This window comes from Oncorhynchus tshawytscha, linkage group LG30, assembly GCF_018296145.1.
Source record: "Oncorhynchus tshawytscha isolate Ot180627B linkage group LG30, Otsh_v2.0, whole genome shotgun sequence".
NCBI lineage: Eukaryota > Metazoa > Chordata > Actinopteri > Salmoniformes > Salmonidae > Oncorhynchus > Oncorhynchus tshawytscha.
The window spans coordinates 27042418-27059310 of record NC_056458.1 but is presented as its reverse complement, the minus strand read 5'-3'; the positions used below and the strand labels follow the sequence as shown (position 1 = coordinate 27059310).

General features: G+C 42.8%; 1 protein-coding gene and 1 pseudogene across 1 annotated transcript; both read left to right on the top strand.

Moving 5' to 3' along the window:
* Positions 1-7660: 7660 nt before the first annotated feature.
* Positions 7661-8146, top strand: LOC112229100 (uncharacterized protein C11orf87 homolog). The gene has a single exon (XM_024394988.1). The coding sequence runs from the start codon at positions 7661-7663 to the stop codon at positions 8144-8146; it is 486 nt and encodes a 161-aa protein (XP_024250756.1).
* Positions 8147-8150: 4 nt separating this feature from the next.
* LOC112228474 lies at positions 8151-16784 on the top strand (annotated as a pseudogene).
* Positions 16785-16893: the final 109 nt, after the last annotated feature.

Here is a 16893-nt window from a genome sequence, read left to right as displayed (position 1 = left end):
GCCTTTAAATCGGTCAACAATTTGGGGAATGAAGCAGATGGCCTTTTTGTGGTGTTGACTCCCCCTTTTACGCCGTGCTTTGAGAGAGTGAGTAATCCAGGGAAGGCTGGATTACTGGGTTTTAGCGCAGAGTCCTCTGCCTGTCCTTTCCAACTAAATCTACATAATTAGAGAGGGGGAAAATATAGACTGCAGAAGACAGAGCAGCAAAATGAGTTTCTCCCACAATGACCTTATCAAACTTAGCCAGAGCAGCAAACAGTCGGGCCCTGCTTACGGCAGTGACAAATGGAGCTGATGAAGTTGTGTGTGATGGGGGCGGATTGGGACAGTTCCTTAAGTTTTAAGCTGTCTGTGTCCACAGTCATCCATCAGGGCTGTGTGCCCTCCACTCGCCTCGCCATCCACTTTGCCCCAATTTTTCCAACCTTTTCCATCCTTATCTTCCTTTCTTTATGCACAGAGGACGAGCTTGACCCACTCCAATCCACTCATATGGCCAAAAGACCATAGCCCTCTTTGGTCACTTATTATCAACATCTTTGTCTCAGTATTACCAATGCTTCTCAGAACTTGCCCTTGTAATAGTGTAGGGGTAGAAAATAACCCTGCCCCTACATACCATTGCCATGGTATAGCATTGAGTAGATTGTTCCATTTGTAGACTTTTATCTTCCTCTTTACCTTGTTGATGTTATAAGGTCTAGTTTGTCATCTTGAGTGTGTGCAGTATGTTGATATTCCATGCACATCTGATGGTAATGTTTGCTGTGGCTCCTCGGGAGTGTTCAATGGAGTAAAGATTGCTGTAATGCAGCGTGACTCAAATATCAGTCACATTTCACTGTGAGTGATGAGTTCAATTCAGGCATTTTTGTGGGGAAAGAAAATCTCCCTGTCTTTGTAAATAGTGTGTCATTTTCCTAGTCATTATCAGTCACAGCAATGAGAAACAATGATTCTATCTGTGTTTGTATAACGAGTTCACCTTGTTAACGATTGAACACAGTGGAGAGAGAACCTCTGCCAGGCCCCAAGATGCAACAATAATGTATTAATGTGTGTATTGACTCAGGAGTGTTTGCTTCTACTATCCTCTAGTTTGGGGTTCCCAACCAGGAGTTTTGACACCAAAATGGGATTGACAAAAATTTCCGTTGGATTGCAGGCACTTCCTTGATTTGAGATTAAAAATAAAAATGAAGTCAAAGTTGAACAAAATGATGTTTTCTATTTTAACTTCTCCCGTGATCTTGAAACTGAGGGGTATACTGCAAAGCAGAATAAATGAGTCAGCCAGCTAACTTTGAAAAACAATCAAAAATAACTGTTGATTTTCTGATTTATTATGGAAGCTAAACATGTTTTTTCGTTTGTTGAATCAATTAGACCATGCATATTTCAAGCTTATCTTTATTAAAAATAAGAAGTTATTTCAGAATATTTAGCTGGCTAACTCATTGAACCTGCTTTATACTATACTTCTGGAATCCATAGCAGTGAAACTGTAACGTCCGTTTGCGATATTGCAACAACAGACGTTTTTTTCCCCTCTGACATCATTGCACTTGCTTAGCGAGTACCACTTCCTCCCAATTCTGCCCATACCTGGCACCAACGCAGTACCTCTCCTTCACAAACACACGTGACCACCGCCCTCAAGCATCTTACGCTGATCGCGCCACCTCAAAAGCTAGATAATGAGGCGTACGTTTCACACATCCCCATGTGCTACACACGCGTAATAGTACATACACTACTGTTCTATTTATTTTTTACTACGATGCAAGATGCTCCTCTGCTCTGTTTAAAAAACTATAACAATATCTGCCTGGGGCGATCAGTGCTGCTGCTTCACCTTACAAGCTGACCAGACCGGGTATGTGTGTCTGCTATTGCGCGCATGTTGATTTTGTCCCCCCACACCAAACACAATCAGGACATGCAGGTTGAAATATCAAAACAAACTCTGAACCTACTATATTCATTTTGGGGACAGGTCAAAAAGCATTAAACATTTATGGCAATTTAGTTGGCTAGCTTGCTGTTGCAAGTTAAGTTGTCCCTGGATATAAACATTGGGTTGTTATTTTATCTGAAATGCACAAGGTCCTCTACTCCAACAATTGATCAGCTTCTAGTAATCTCTCCTCCTTCAGGGTTATTCTTTGGACTTTATATCAAATCAAAAATCAAATCAAATTTTATTTGTCACATACACATGGTCAGCAGATGTTAATGCGAGTGTAGCGAAATGCTTGTGCTTCTAGTTCCGACAATGCAGTAATAACCAACAAGTAATCTAGCTAACAATTCCAAAACTACTATCTTATAGACACAAGTGTAAGGGGATAAAGAATATGTACATAAAGATATATGAGTGAGTGATGGTACAGAGCGGCATAGGCATGATACAGTAGATGGTATTGAGTGCAGTATTCTACATATGAGATGAGTATGTAAACAAAGTGGCATAGTTAAAGTGGCTAGTGATACATGTATTACATAAAGATGCAGTAGATGATATAGAGTACAGTATATACGTATACATATGAGATGAATAATGTAGGGTATGTAAACATTATATTAGATAGCATTGTTTAAAGTGACTAGTGATATATTTTACATAATTTCCCATCAATTCCCATTATTAAAGTGGCTGGAGTTGAGTCAGTGTGTTGGCAGCAGCCACTCAATGTTAGTGGTGGCTGTTTAACAGTCTGATGGCCTTGAGATAGAAGCTGTTTTTCAGTCTCTCGGTCCCAGCTTTGATGCACCTGTACTGACCTCGCCTTCAGGATGATAGCGGGGTGAACAGGCAGTGGCTCGGGTGGTTGTTGTCCTTGATGATCTTTATGGCCTTCCTGTGACATCGGGTGGTGTAGCTGTCCTGGAGGGCAGGTAGTTTGCCCCCGGTGATGCGTTGTGCAGACCTCACTACCCTCTGGAGAGCCTTACGGTTGTGGGCGGAGCAGTTGCCGTACCAGGCGGTGATACAGCCCGACAGGATGCTCTCGATTGTGCATCTGTAGAAGTTTGTGGGTGCTTTTGGTGACAAGCCGAATTTCTTCAGCCTCCTGAGGTTGAAGAGGCGCTGCTGCGCCTTCTTCACGATGCTGTCTGTGTGGGTGGACCAATTCAGTTTGTCTGTGATGTGTACGCCGAGGAACTTAAATCGATGTGGATAGGGGGGTGTTCCCTCTGCTGTTTCCTGAAGTCCACAATCATCTCCTTAGTTTTGTTGACGTTGAGTGTGAGGTTATTTTCCTGACACCACACTCTGAGGGCCCTCACCTCCTCCCTGTAGTGGGTGAACAGGGAGAACACACCCTTGTGGGGCCCCAGTGTTGAGGATCAGCGGGGTGGAGATGTTGTTGCCTACCCTCATCACCTGGGGGCGGCCCGTCAGGAAGTCCAGTACCCAGTTGCACAGGGCGGGGTCGAGACCCAGGGTCTCGAGCTTGATGACGAGCTTGGAGGGCACTATGGTGTTAAATGCCGAGCTGTAGTCGATGAACAGCATTCTCACATAGGTATTCCTCTTGTCCAGATGGGTTAGGGCAGTGTGCAGTGTGGTTGAGATTGCATCGTCTGTGGACATATTTGGGCGGTAAGCAAATTGGAGTGGGTCTAGGGTGTCAGGTAGGGTGGAGGTGATATGGTCCTTGACTAGTCTCTCAAAGCACTTCATGATGACAGAAGTGAGTGCTACGGGGCGGTAGTCGTTTAGATCAGTTACCTTAGCTTTCTTGGGAACAGGAACAATGGTGGCCCTCTTGAAGCATGTGGGAACAACAGACTGGGATAGGGATTGATTGAATATGTCCGTAAACACACCAGCCAGCTGGTCTGCGCATGCTCTGAGGGCGCGGCTGGGGATGCCGTCTGGGCCTGCAGCCTTGCGAGGGTTGACACGTTTAAATGTTTTCCTCACGTCGGCTGCAGTGAAGGAGAGTCCGCATGTTTTAGTTGCGGGCTGTGTCAGTGGCACTGTATTGTCCTCAAAGCGGGCAAAAAAGTTATTTAGTCTGCCTGGGAGCAAGACATCCTGGTCCGTGACGGGGCTGGTTTTCTTTTTGTAATCCGTGATTGACTGTAGACCCTGCCACATGCCTCTTGTGTCTGAGCCGTTGAATTGAGATTCTACTTTGTCTCTATACTGATGCATAGCTTGTTTGATTGCCTTGCGGAGGGAATAGCTACACTGTTTGTATTCGGTCATGTTTCCGGTCACCTTGCCCTGATTAAAAGCAGTGGTTCCCGCTTTCAGTTTCATGCGAATGCTGCCATCAATCCACGGTTTCTGGTTAGGGAATGTTTTAATCGTTGCTAAGGGAACAACATCTTTAAGGTGCATTACCACAACCGAATGGAGTGTAGACCCCAGTTCATATTTCAATCACCCACATGGGTATATGCTCCTAAAAAACAATGAGGAGATGGGAGAGGCAGGACTTGCAGCACATCGAATGTCAACGCAAACGAAAGCAGTGTGGGTGCAATGATTGAATAACATGATTGTGTACATTTATTTTGCGATGCTCGCGCACGCAACGCAAGTGGTGTGGTCAGCATGTTATGCGAGCTCAGCTTTTACCTTTCCTTATCTGACTCTGACAGGGGTCCATACTTGCAAACATTTGAAAAATTAAATTAAACCTCCTTCTCAAAATGTGCATCTGCCAATTACAATCGTCAACGTAGTTGCAGGTGATAGAACGCTACATTGTAGCTGGTCCCATCAAATAATCTGGCCTACGTTAGCCCTATGCTAACCTCACCAGCTGACAGTGATTTTTTCTTGTCACAAATTCTGCATCAGCCAATCAAATATTTCAGACTTTATATCCACCAACCAATGGCATTACATAAAATAGGTTAACTTGGCCACCAGGGGGATATTTTAAACCTCTAAATTCAAGGTTTACTTTTGTCCCGCTCATCTGTCTCAAGTGTAGAGTGCCAATATTACATGATGATACATCCTTGACTAGGCTATTAGCTACTAACTTTAGACAAATTCACATATGACAAAATACCACGATTTTCCTAATCCATTTCACACACACCCATGTGATTTTATGGAAAAAAAGATAAAGGAGGTCTATAGCATTTTAAGTTTGTCATACATCGTTTTTTTTAAATGTAAGAGCCTTATGGACTTCAAATAGCTGTCATGTACAATCTTAATCATTGCTTCTAGCCCCCCTTGCAGCAAGCATTTTTGTTACAGTGAAAACACTGTTCACTGCTGCTCCTCGACGCGTCATTAAAATAATGCATATGTGACAGTGGATGATTATAATAATCCATATGAAATGTTGTACATGTAAGTGTAGCATATACATCTATATAATATAGCCTATAGTAGGGACGATTATTTATGTAGCAGTGCCAGTAGCCTGTGTCTTGGTCTGCAAGAGGGACTCTAACAAGAAGCTCCTTATTAAATGCATTCGTAAATCTTCATTTACAAGGTTTTGGCTGCATTTCTCTTAACACACTATCACAAATGTAATTATACATTTCAAGTGGGGGGGGGGGGACTAAAGTGGGATTCGAACCCATTTACCGTCTACCACAAATGCGCTCTACAGTGTGAAGCCAGCTATATGACCTGTCAGACAAATGCATGTGATCTAGTGCTTTGATTTTCAGAACGTGCCATTGGACTGCTGTTAAGTGCGCTTTCATGAACAAGTGTTAGATCACGTCCAACTACAGCAACGATTTTAATTGGCTAATAAGGTATTTCAACCGGATATAATCCCGCTAAACTCTCAGGTTAGCACAGGGCCAAATCTGTCAGGTTATCTGATGGGAACAGCTAACAGTGTTTGACCACGTGCAACTACGTCAACGGTTTTAAGAGACAGAGGTCCAGGTTAAACTTCAACTTTTTCTAACGTATGGCCCTCAAGGTTCTTGCATCCTCAAAGTCATAATTTGGACACGGGTAATGTCATAATTTTCAGGAGCGAATGAGCCCTGCATATTGGTCGGGAATTTGGGCAACCTGGTTGCACATTTGAAAACATTTAGCTTACATTATGTCTTGCTGGAGCCTCGCAGTATGATGTTTGCATCTTTTGGCTACACATCAGTTTTACAGTGAGTTCGTGAAATCATGTTGCATGTATTTATCCTTTACCACAGGAAATGGTGTCATTTGATTTACCAGCTCCCCTTCAGTAGACTCAAACCATTTTTATAAGATCCTGACTGTAAACTCTGGCATTGACAGTTCTAAGATCTGCTTTTACTGTTGGCCAAATCAAGCATTTGTTTTTACAATGGGCCACTTAGGCTTAACTTACTAATGTAACTTGCTGTGTAAAATTGGGCCCACTAGCCTATCTTGACAAGGAAATGCTGCTTTAGTCTACTACAAATACAGTCCAGTGATACTTCAAGTCTACTTATGTGAAGTGATTGATTTAGAGTTATTTCTGCTCCCCCCCCCTCCCTCATGAATGCCAGTAATCGTTATCAATTCCTTTTGACACCAGCTTTCCTTTTAGACAACCGGCATCACCATGGCAGTCCCAATGCATCAGGGTCAAATATGACCATGTGAGAAGTAAAAGTGAGTGAAATGCAATGTCGATAGTCTTAGGTAGACATGTCTGTTTGTAGTCGTGATGCTGTGCAGATGATTTCAGCACCAGTGTCGTGGGAACAGCTCCACACTATGTTGCATGCTTTTGCTGAAGTGCGTGCATGTGACCAATATAATGTACGTTGGGGTTCAAGGCGTTTTTTCAGTTTATTGATCGCGTATCTGTAGGTCGTTTAGGCTACGCTTGATGTTCTACGTTTCCTCAAAGCTTTTCAGAAGGCAGAGGAGCCTGCAATGTAGACTCAAGTGATGAATGTGGAACACAGATGTGCATCCACTGTGGGTGTGTGTGGACAGAGTACAGCTTTCGCATTGTGTGATACGTCATTGCGATCCATGATAATTCTCTCTGCTCCCCATATCGCCACTCCGGCCGGTCCTCGACTCTGAAACGGCTTCGACTAGACAGTTTCACCAGGTAAGAGATTAAAACATCTATTTTTCCCTCAAACATAAACGAACAGACTGAAATATTCCAAGTGTTTTCTTGAATTTCTGACTCTTGAAAATAGCCTAGCTCAAATCATGGTGACCACATATTGTTTCATGTAAGTGCATTCGTTTCATTGTAATTGTAGTAGCCTGGATGCTGCAGATGCACGTCTCATGTGCGTGTTTTCCCTATTCACATAGGAACTTTTGCAGTACATTGATTGGAATTGTATGGAATTTAATTATTGCTCTAGCGTCCAAATATAATTATGATTTCTGTTCAGGAGCCATACATTTGTTGTAATCTCAAAACTGACGCGCAATTACGCACGCCTAATAGTTCTCTCAATTATTTAAATAATTTAATCGGGCGTGCCGTGAATGGTGAGCCTATACACTGATGGCATATGCAAACCGCTGTAGTCTCGCTACACAATGTCATTGCCTTATTGTATTCTTAACATGTTGCCACTGTTCTCAACGGGGTTTTAATTTCCATTTAGGTAAATCTAATGGGACAGTCAAGGCCTTTGATTCCATTTGCCTCGTCGCGCTGAGGTTGGAGAGGACATATTACTACCCCGAAGTGAAAATCAAAGGTCCAACGAAATGACAAACAAGGAGTCCGAGGATGTGGGTCTCTCCATACCACTGTGCATCTACAACGGAGCTTCCCAAACCAATGGTACCTGCATGGACCAAATTGGCCGCTTCTTCCAACCGTTCTCCTCGACCTTTGCGCTCATGGTGCTGGTGGCCATGATAATTGGGATAATATTGGTTTCCCTGGTAGCATTTCACTTTAACAAGAGGAGAATGAAGAAGAGGAAGATTCAACGTGCCCAGGAGGAATACGAGCGTGACAACCTCAGCCCGTCCACCAAGGCGAAGAGAGAGCCTATGAGACCATGCATTATTGTCCGACCATCGCCTCGAGATGGCGAACACCGGCCACACTCCGCTGTCCAAAATACCAGTTATCACATTCAGGAGGACGTCGGTACCTTACCCATTACAAATAATGCGTCAGAATTGGATATGGCACACATTGAGCAAGGAGACGGACAAGTGCTGGAAACGGTCGTCTTGTCTTGATAACGCTGCAATTGAAAGTGTTGGGACTTTGTAAATAAACAACATCCACGTTATAGTTCAGGTGTAACTGACAAAAACATAAATTTGGGATTAACTGGGAAAGCAATATGGCACAAAAACAAACAATATGACCTCAAGGAACTATGTTTGTCATTTTCATCATAAATCACACCGAGTGGATTGATATGTGCCACGTTTGTAAATCGTGTATAAAAGTAGAGTCCGTCAGTATATTGGAATACATTTGTGGAATAATTTCAGCAAAGGACCATTTGGTAGAGTATTGTAAATTGAAGACAGGCCACAAAGAAAGAGCGCTGTCCGTGGTTATGAAATCCCAGGCCCACTCGAAAGAGCGCTGTCCATGGTGCTGAAATGTATATACGTTCATGTGCCCCTAGCACAATTTCGTTGTGTAGATGTAAATTGCTAGTTGTCCAAGTATTCTAAAGTATTTATTTCTGCGACTATTTCTACTACTGGACTTGCAAATGGTAGAATTAGATTTTTATCTAAAGAAATATTTCCCCAAAAGTTCAATCAAACTTCTTAAAACCAGTTCCACAGAACAAGCTTCACTTTATAAATCATTATTTTATGTAATATGCCTGGCGACCATGCATTCCTCTTAGTCTCAATCCATTAGATTTTATTTGTACAGCGCTTTCAAACGAAGAGCGAGTAGATGTAGGAAGATACCTTAGGAGGAACCAGACTCTCTGATTGGCATGTGCTTTGGCACCCTCTCACAACGTTTTGAAGGAGCTATTAAATAAATCTTTTATGTCATGTTTGACAAGGTCTCACAAACCTATTTCGGGCTTTTGGCTTTGCTACAAGTGTGGCAGGTGGTTTAAGTTGCCATTTGTTGCGGTTAGGCAGTGCAGACTGTATTTAGAAATGGCCTCAAATAATTATTTTCAGAGATACATAGTTTCATTAAAATGATGCATTTTTATTGGTTGTTGATATAAAGGACATCAATCTTTTCTTTAATGTCTTGAAGATGACTGTAGGTTCTAGCATGTGTGACTTCTTGTAGGGCACAATGCATTTGGTTTGTAATAATGCACTGTTCCAGATTTAATTATTTCATGTGCCAGATAGCTGTGAGTCCTAATAGCCTATAGCAGTCCAGTATTTATAATGTACCCTCTGAAATGTAATAAATGGGGCATCATAAATATTTCTTCATGCTTATTTTCTTTGTCATGAAAGTCATATTTTGTCTCCTTTTCTACCTTGAGCCACGTTACGTCAAATAGAATACTGGTGTAACAAAACATTTCCAGGTGAACAAAAAGGAGAGCAGTCATTGATAATACCAATCAAAGATCAATAGAGTTTAATACAATAATTCAGGGAGACGCCTCCAGAACAGAAGCATAGAAAATGTCTAACGGGTCTCTTGGAGACAGGCCAATTCTAATCAGACAGTAGGCTACCAAAAGATATCTACACATCAGCGCAAGACGCTTGTACAAAGTCAGTCAAAACCAAAGACAGTGGCCTTGTCCAAAATCTGACTTGCCTAGGCTACTACTTACTGAATACTATGTACCAGAGGAGGCTGGTGGGAGGAGCTATAGGAGCACGGGCTCATTGTATTGAGTGGAATGGAATAAATGGAACTGTTTAAAACACATGAAAACCACATTTGACTCATTTCATATTCCATTCCAGCCAATACAATGAGCCCGTGCTCCTATAGCTCTTCCCAGCAGCAGCAGCCTCTGATGTGTACTAATCGTGCTACATACAATTTAGAACGTACTGAGGGCTCTGCTACTTTGATGAGCAACCAGAAATAACTATTGATAACGAACTCCTTGATCCTGCTTTGTAGTATACCCTTCTGTTAACGAATGCATTAAGCAACAAATATCAGCATGCTAGGCTATAGCCGCAGTAAGATGTTTGGGCTGCACTCGGCTCATACTACTGAGAATGTCAGATTGGTACAGCATGTTCCCTAAGGTGATTATCACCTGTTGTCAGACACATAAATCTCGAAAAGACGATAATCGTCCTCAATAGTGTGCAGCAAATTCTAAAACTAGAGGAGAAGCCAAAATAAGTATGACATCCCAGCATTTAAAGCATGCTGAATTTGACATTTCACATAGGCTTACTATACAGCTTTTTGTCACATAGGTCTACCTAAAATGCTGACTATTTAAAATGCAAGTAAGCCTATGGGTATTCGGACATGACCATTGACTTTGCCAGCTGCAACAGAATCACACAGTGTTCATAATATCGTCAATACAATAATAGTGTCATCGGTCCTTGTACCTTCAGTAACTCCGGTGTCAATCACTATCAAACGATATGAGAACATCCCTTATCAAGTCTAGTGACCATCAACCCGGCCTACACAAATGAGTAACAAATAGAACAATGGAAATCATGAATATTACAGAAACGGAAAACAAATATGCTAAGCATTGTGTTAATTACTCTAAACTGAATATTGACTTTATTCATCTTAAATATCACCATTACAGGTAGCTTGTAATATTAATGGAACATTGTGATGTTGGAAAACTCTTGTGCATTCTAAGCCTCACTTTGAGGGTAGAATGGATGATCCTCTCAAAGAAAGGGGATGCCTAGTCAGTTGCACATGTGAACGCATTCAACCAAAATGTGTCTTAAATCGACCTTGGCTCTATCAGTAACCCAAGGGGTTCCTTGATCTTATTGAATCTAAAGTCACACCTACCTCTCCTGATTGGATCATTGGGTATTTGAGTGCTTTGACAGGTTCTCTAACAGGAGTCTATGGCAGTGGATTTCCATTGGATAGCACAGCCAGTCAAAATTGGCTATCATAAAAATTCCTGAAAACAAATGTGCTATTTGGTTTTAATTTAAGGTTAGGCATAAGGTTGGCAGTATGGTTAATGTTAGGGTTAGAATAGAATTTTAATAATACATTGTAGAAATTGGCAGCTTAATGACCTTGTGGCTGTGGTAACTAGTGAGGCTAAGGCCCTTTGCCAGGTGCCAGAAGAGCATGTTCCTAATTGTTTCCTAAAAAAACAGCCCGGGGCCGTCATTGTAAATAAGAATTTGTTCTTAATTGACTCGCCTGGATAAATAAAGGTTAAATAAAATAAATCCCTGGCTGAAAATAAATCCCTGCTGTTGGGAGTCTCTCACTGGATCTGTCCACAGACTAATTTCATTGGCGACTGTGGGGACAAATAGATCCCTGCTATTTACTCTTTGTAATTGGATTTGCATTACAAGGTTATAAGGAAACAAAAACTCAACACGAGCTGCATGTTTACTTTTTCGCCATTCGGGCTGATATGTGTATGGACAAGTTTGAGCCTAGTGGATTGGACAAAGGAGATGATCTAGAACTGAACTCGGTCCATTCAAAAGGATGATGGATTTGGAATGCACTTTTCTAGATGATGAAAAACGTTTTTACTGTACATTGTATATTGTGGAAAGCCGCACATCCATTACCACCCTCCTGGTGGGTAGAATGCTGAAGCTCCTATAGTCTGTTGCAGTATGTTGCATACCATATACATCTGTCAAAGGTGATGCTCATCCTTAGGGGATGATAATCCAGGAATGTGCAGTGATCCCTGTGAATGATTTATGAGCGACGCCTTCAGTGAAGCGGTACAATCTCCAAAAACGACTGCTCGATAGCACGACACTGGAAGATAAAACGGAGATCAGTCCTTGCCAGGCAATTAAAAGGCTTTAGTGAAAGAGCCAAAGTAAGTGCACCCTTATTGTCAAGAAGAACATCCATCCAGTGTCAAGGCAACACGAGTCAGGGAGGCTGAGCTTCTGGAAAGACATCAGTCCCTGGTAGCCTGGGGGGCAGCAGTATCTCTCCCGACATCTGTGGGATTAGATGGCCTGTCGGGCAGACGCTGGCCTGTCTGTAAGCCCAGCTACCTGCAGTGATGTGAGCCGCCTCCCCAGCAAATGGGCAGCCCTAGTGTATATAAACCCCTGGGAGGCTGGCAGTCCATCTGTCTATAACTAGGGAACTCATCTTGGACACCCCAGCCTTGAGGCTGCTGACATGGTGGAGACTAACCTGAGAATCAGTGGGGGGCGGTGAGGTTTGGGGTTCACCTATGGGGGCATAAGGCTCTTCTCTGGGGGCAGGAGCGGTGGAGCTGGTGGCGGAGGGGCCGAACTGGCCCTCTCCAGATCTTTTGGAATTGGGGGGGGGGTGGACCAGCGGGGCTCGGCATGAGAGGAGAGCTCGGGGATGGGGAGGGCTGGGAATAGGAGGTGGTCTTGGGATGGGAATAGGTGGACATGCCCTGGCTCTAAGAGGAGGTGGTGGCAGGGCAGCAGGGTTCAGGGCTGGAGTGGCCCCACTCAGGGCTCACTTGGGTGGCCGGGTCTTCAAGATCAGAGGCAACCCGTCCTTCCTGAGCTCCACCACCGCAGTGGGTGGTGACGTGGGTGGTCTCAGCCCCGTGCCCAGCATCGACCCCTCGCTGCCCTCCCTCAACACAGTCCAGGTGACCTGCCTAAAGGAAAAGGGGGAGCTGAAGGTTTGCCACCTTTATTGACAAGGTATGTCACATAAACATTACACGTCATACAGACATTGTTTAATTGACTATAATCAATAATCAGTGAAAGTTGATGTTGGTATTTAGCCACTGTTTCAGACTTTTAATGAAATTGTATACATTTTTCTATCACAGTAATATTTTAAGTGCATTTGTACTCGAACAACCAAATTAAACTCAATATTTGTATTTCTGCTTGAACAAACACAATTATTAGCATTATGTTTATCAGTATACCATCTACCCATCAACATCCTCCACAACCCAATCCTGTGAGTATTTTTCATACATTGACCTACCATAATTAATGTCTGTGCTTCAATCGAAACCCAATTGAGGATAGTATCAGATTGTCCTTGTTTTGGAATTGATAGCAATGCTCATGTATGCATTCAACATTGTTAACATGCTAAAACATATTACGCATGTATTGTTTGTATATTGTGCATGTGATTTGGTCTGGCAAAATATAACGGGCCCATTGGAATATCCTGAACATCAATGTCCAAAATCATTCAAGCTCATTGAAATTCAGACCCATTCATGGAGAGGAACATCACCAGACTGTATGTCTGTGTGTTAACCTAATAGAAATCAATGTGTGTACAGTATTCATCGATCTGGCCTCTCACTCTCTGTGGTCCCCAGGCTCGCTCTCTGGAGCAGACCAACGCTGTGCTGAGGGCCAATATCTCCATGTTCACCAACCCGGGGGAGGGCGGCCCTGCAAGCACTTCTATCCTGCTCACCTTCGCCATCGGCACCTACAAGACCCAGATCGATGGCCTGTCCACCACCAAGGAGGCCATTATCACAGAGATTGAGCACTTCAAGAGCCTCATCGACGACATCCAGAGCAGGTGGAGTGGGGTTAGGGTCGATTACCTCACAATACAGTGGGGCCATAATGAAATAATCTGTGACCCCATAATACACAGTACAGTACATACTGTTGGGTCTACTAGTCTGTAGTGTTCATCACATGAATAATCAGCTGGCCGCACCAGGTTTGAAGATTTTTTATTTTTTTATTTAACCTTTATTTAACTAGGCAAGTCAGTTAAGAACAAATTCTTATTTACAATGACGGCCTAACAGTGGATTAACTGTTTTGTTCAGGAGCATGACGACAGATTTTTACCTTGTCAACTCGGGAATTCGATCCAGCAATCTTTCGGTTACTAGCCCAACGCCCTAACAACTAGGCTACCTGCCGCTCGAAGTCTCTCAGCCTCATGTAGGTGTTGTGACTTTGCTTTATAATTACCTCGGCAGATCAATGCTTTTAATGCTCAGTTGGAGCAAAATCTAATAATAGCCTTCATTGTTCTCCAGCAGCAGAGTCTTGAGACTTTTGTTCTAAAGAGAATCTGTATCCAATCATCACAGAGCTTGAGATTCAATTGTACTGCGAAAATAACAAATACCCACATTTTGTTTCAGCCGAGTACACAATATATTATCCTTTAAACTCATGAAGCAGAATTGTAGACATTGATAATATATGAAACGTAATGCATAAATGTGACTGTGATGTTAAGATTTGAGGAGACTGCCCAAACCAAGTCATTAGAGATGGACTGGACCACATTAAGAGGTATGGATACATCATGGTGTTGTCATCAAACTATGGAAAGATTAGTCAAACAGAGGCTGGTGGGAGGTGCTATTGGACAGGCTCATTGTAATAGCTGGAAGGGAATACTATCAAACATATGGAGACCATGCTTGACTCTGTTCCCTTCAGTCCATTCCTGCCATTACAATGAGCACGTCCTCCTATCACTCCTTTCACCAGCCTCTGCTGATTCAAACAATTGAAATAATGAATGACATTCTGTTATGGCTCCGAAAACCACTATTCCCATGCTTTAACAGGAGGTGAACAACCTCTACCTGAGCATTTTCGAGCTTCAAACCGACATTGGTGGACTGGAAGTTCAGATCTCTCTCTCAAAGCAAGTGTATGATGCTGTGAGTACATGATGACATAACTATTTTACTGAAACATTCTCTCTAACCTTGCAAGGCGGGGGGGTTCAGTGCACATTTAGGCTCTCAAAAATGAAAACATTGAGCATGTTTTCCTCTTGGTATACTTTCCCGGTGATAGTTTTATTCAAATTCTACATATGCACCTTTCCTTACCTGCTCCTGTACTCAACCAGTAAAAGCATTCCTTCCAGAGTCTTCTGAAGATGCTCCCCTGCCCAGGCGCTGCATTAAAATGTCTCCCCATCAATTATGGAGATTTAGACAAGCTGAGAGCCAGCACTCAACACTAAGCACCGCTGCTGGTCTCTCTCACTAAATCACCCAGATGATCACCACTGCAGAACCTGACCTTCCATAAGTGTTCACAACATTAAGAATTTACATTACAGATCCTGTGACTCTCTATACCCTTTCTGCATCCTTAAAAACAGCTTCATTTTGGTACACAGGAGGGACAATATGGGTCTGTAAGTGCAACAAAAACACTGTTGTTACAGTATTAATGGGGCTCAACAAAGAGTAGGGAACATTTACCTAAGTCATATTGAACCGTGTTCAAATAAAGGCTACATGCCCAATGTGTTTCCAGAGTTCAGTTGTGACTGTAAATCACTGCTCAGATAGTGGTATGAACATTAAACAATAGCTTATTATGTGTTGTCATATCCACAAGGAAGGTTAAAACAATTGTACAGACATTACACATGTCCTGTTGCGCTTTGTGTTGTAGAAAGTGGAGGCGAGGAACATCGTGACAGGTCAGCCTTCTCCATCGCCATGGACAACGCAGACCAGGCCCAGGACATGCCCTGACGGACATCAAGGCCCACTACAAAGCCCTGGCCCAGCCTGCAGGATGCCCTGGTGTCTGTGCAGGACAGTGTATTTACCCTGCAGTGACCTACAGTAGTATCTTGTCTGCATTTTCTCAATTGGTTAAGCTAGTATTATGTTAACGCAATATAAAGTTCTCTGAAGTCTGCCAGGCAGTATCTAACTATAACTGATTGCAAACACCATTGGATTCAGTACAACATCCATTATCTGTCATTCTTATACCTGATTCGTTCATCCTCAAGTGGATGTTCTTAGTATTGCACTCAGAATATGCTGTAGCCTACACAGGACTATTTCTGTTAAAACAGTAGAACATTTGGTTGGATGACACGAAGACTGGTGAGGGCACCATGGAAATGTAACATCTCCTTTTTCTCATTTCCAACCCAGTACCCAGACTCTAACCAAAGAGGAGATGCACGTGTACAGACTGCAGATAGACAGGCTCAAGAACCTGGTAGGATTATCTTGAAGATAATCTGAGCTGTTGATATGCAACGTTGTCTCAAAGAAAATGTTTATTTCATTAAGTATCTCGCGGAGCAGCTAACCAAATTCCGCACAATTTTAGTTCTGGGTTAACCAGAACCTGATAAATGCTCACCAGTGTTAAATAATCAGACCTGACCTCTCCCGTTGGATGAGGCAGAGTCCCAGCTTGATGACATAAGAATGGGGTACACACCTGTTAGATATGAGGCACTTTCATGTGCAACATAACCCATTAATCATGCTCTTCTTAGTAAATAACACTATAGTCAAGAGTAAAATGTCTTTTGAGATCACCGCATACAGCTCCTAGACAGTGAGGAGGGTCTCATACATCACCCACAACCATTTAAGAATTGATTGAAGTTCCACATCTGTGATGTGTATCATTTCAGTCTGACACGGTCAGGCCGGCTCTGGAGGCAGCAGCTACATGTCCTCCAGCCTGAGCACAGCGCCCATCTCTATGAACTAGTATTGTGTATCCTGAAAAATTATTTGAATAGGTAATGAAATGTCAAGATGCTGTACTTATCTTTCTATTTGGGGTTGAGGTACAAGGCAGACCCTTCCTCATTCAGTCTCAATATACTGAGGACAGACCCAGCTCCATAGGGTTGAGATGGAACCTTGTTTTGGCAGGATTACTAACAAATAGCAACCCAATAAAGTCAACACTGTCCCAAATTATGTTCTGTGACTTACTGTATGAAGTGTTTCATATCAATAAAAGCACTGTGATGTACCACATTCAATGGGCTTGAGGTCAGGATTCATTCAAGGTAAACTTTGGTAATACTACTTCAAAGGCTTGCACACTCCAGAGAACCTAAGGTGTAGGGGGAAGCAAAGATTACAGAGACA

What these genes read in the sequence shown, in the direction of transcription:
- LOC112229100 (XM_024394988.1), top strand. Translation starts at nt 7,661, where the DNA reads ATGACAAACAAGGAGTCCGAGGATGTGGGTCTCTCCATACCACTGTGC.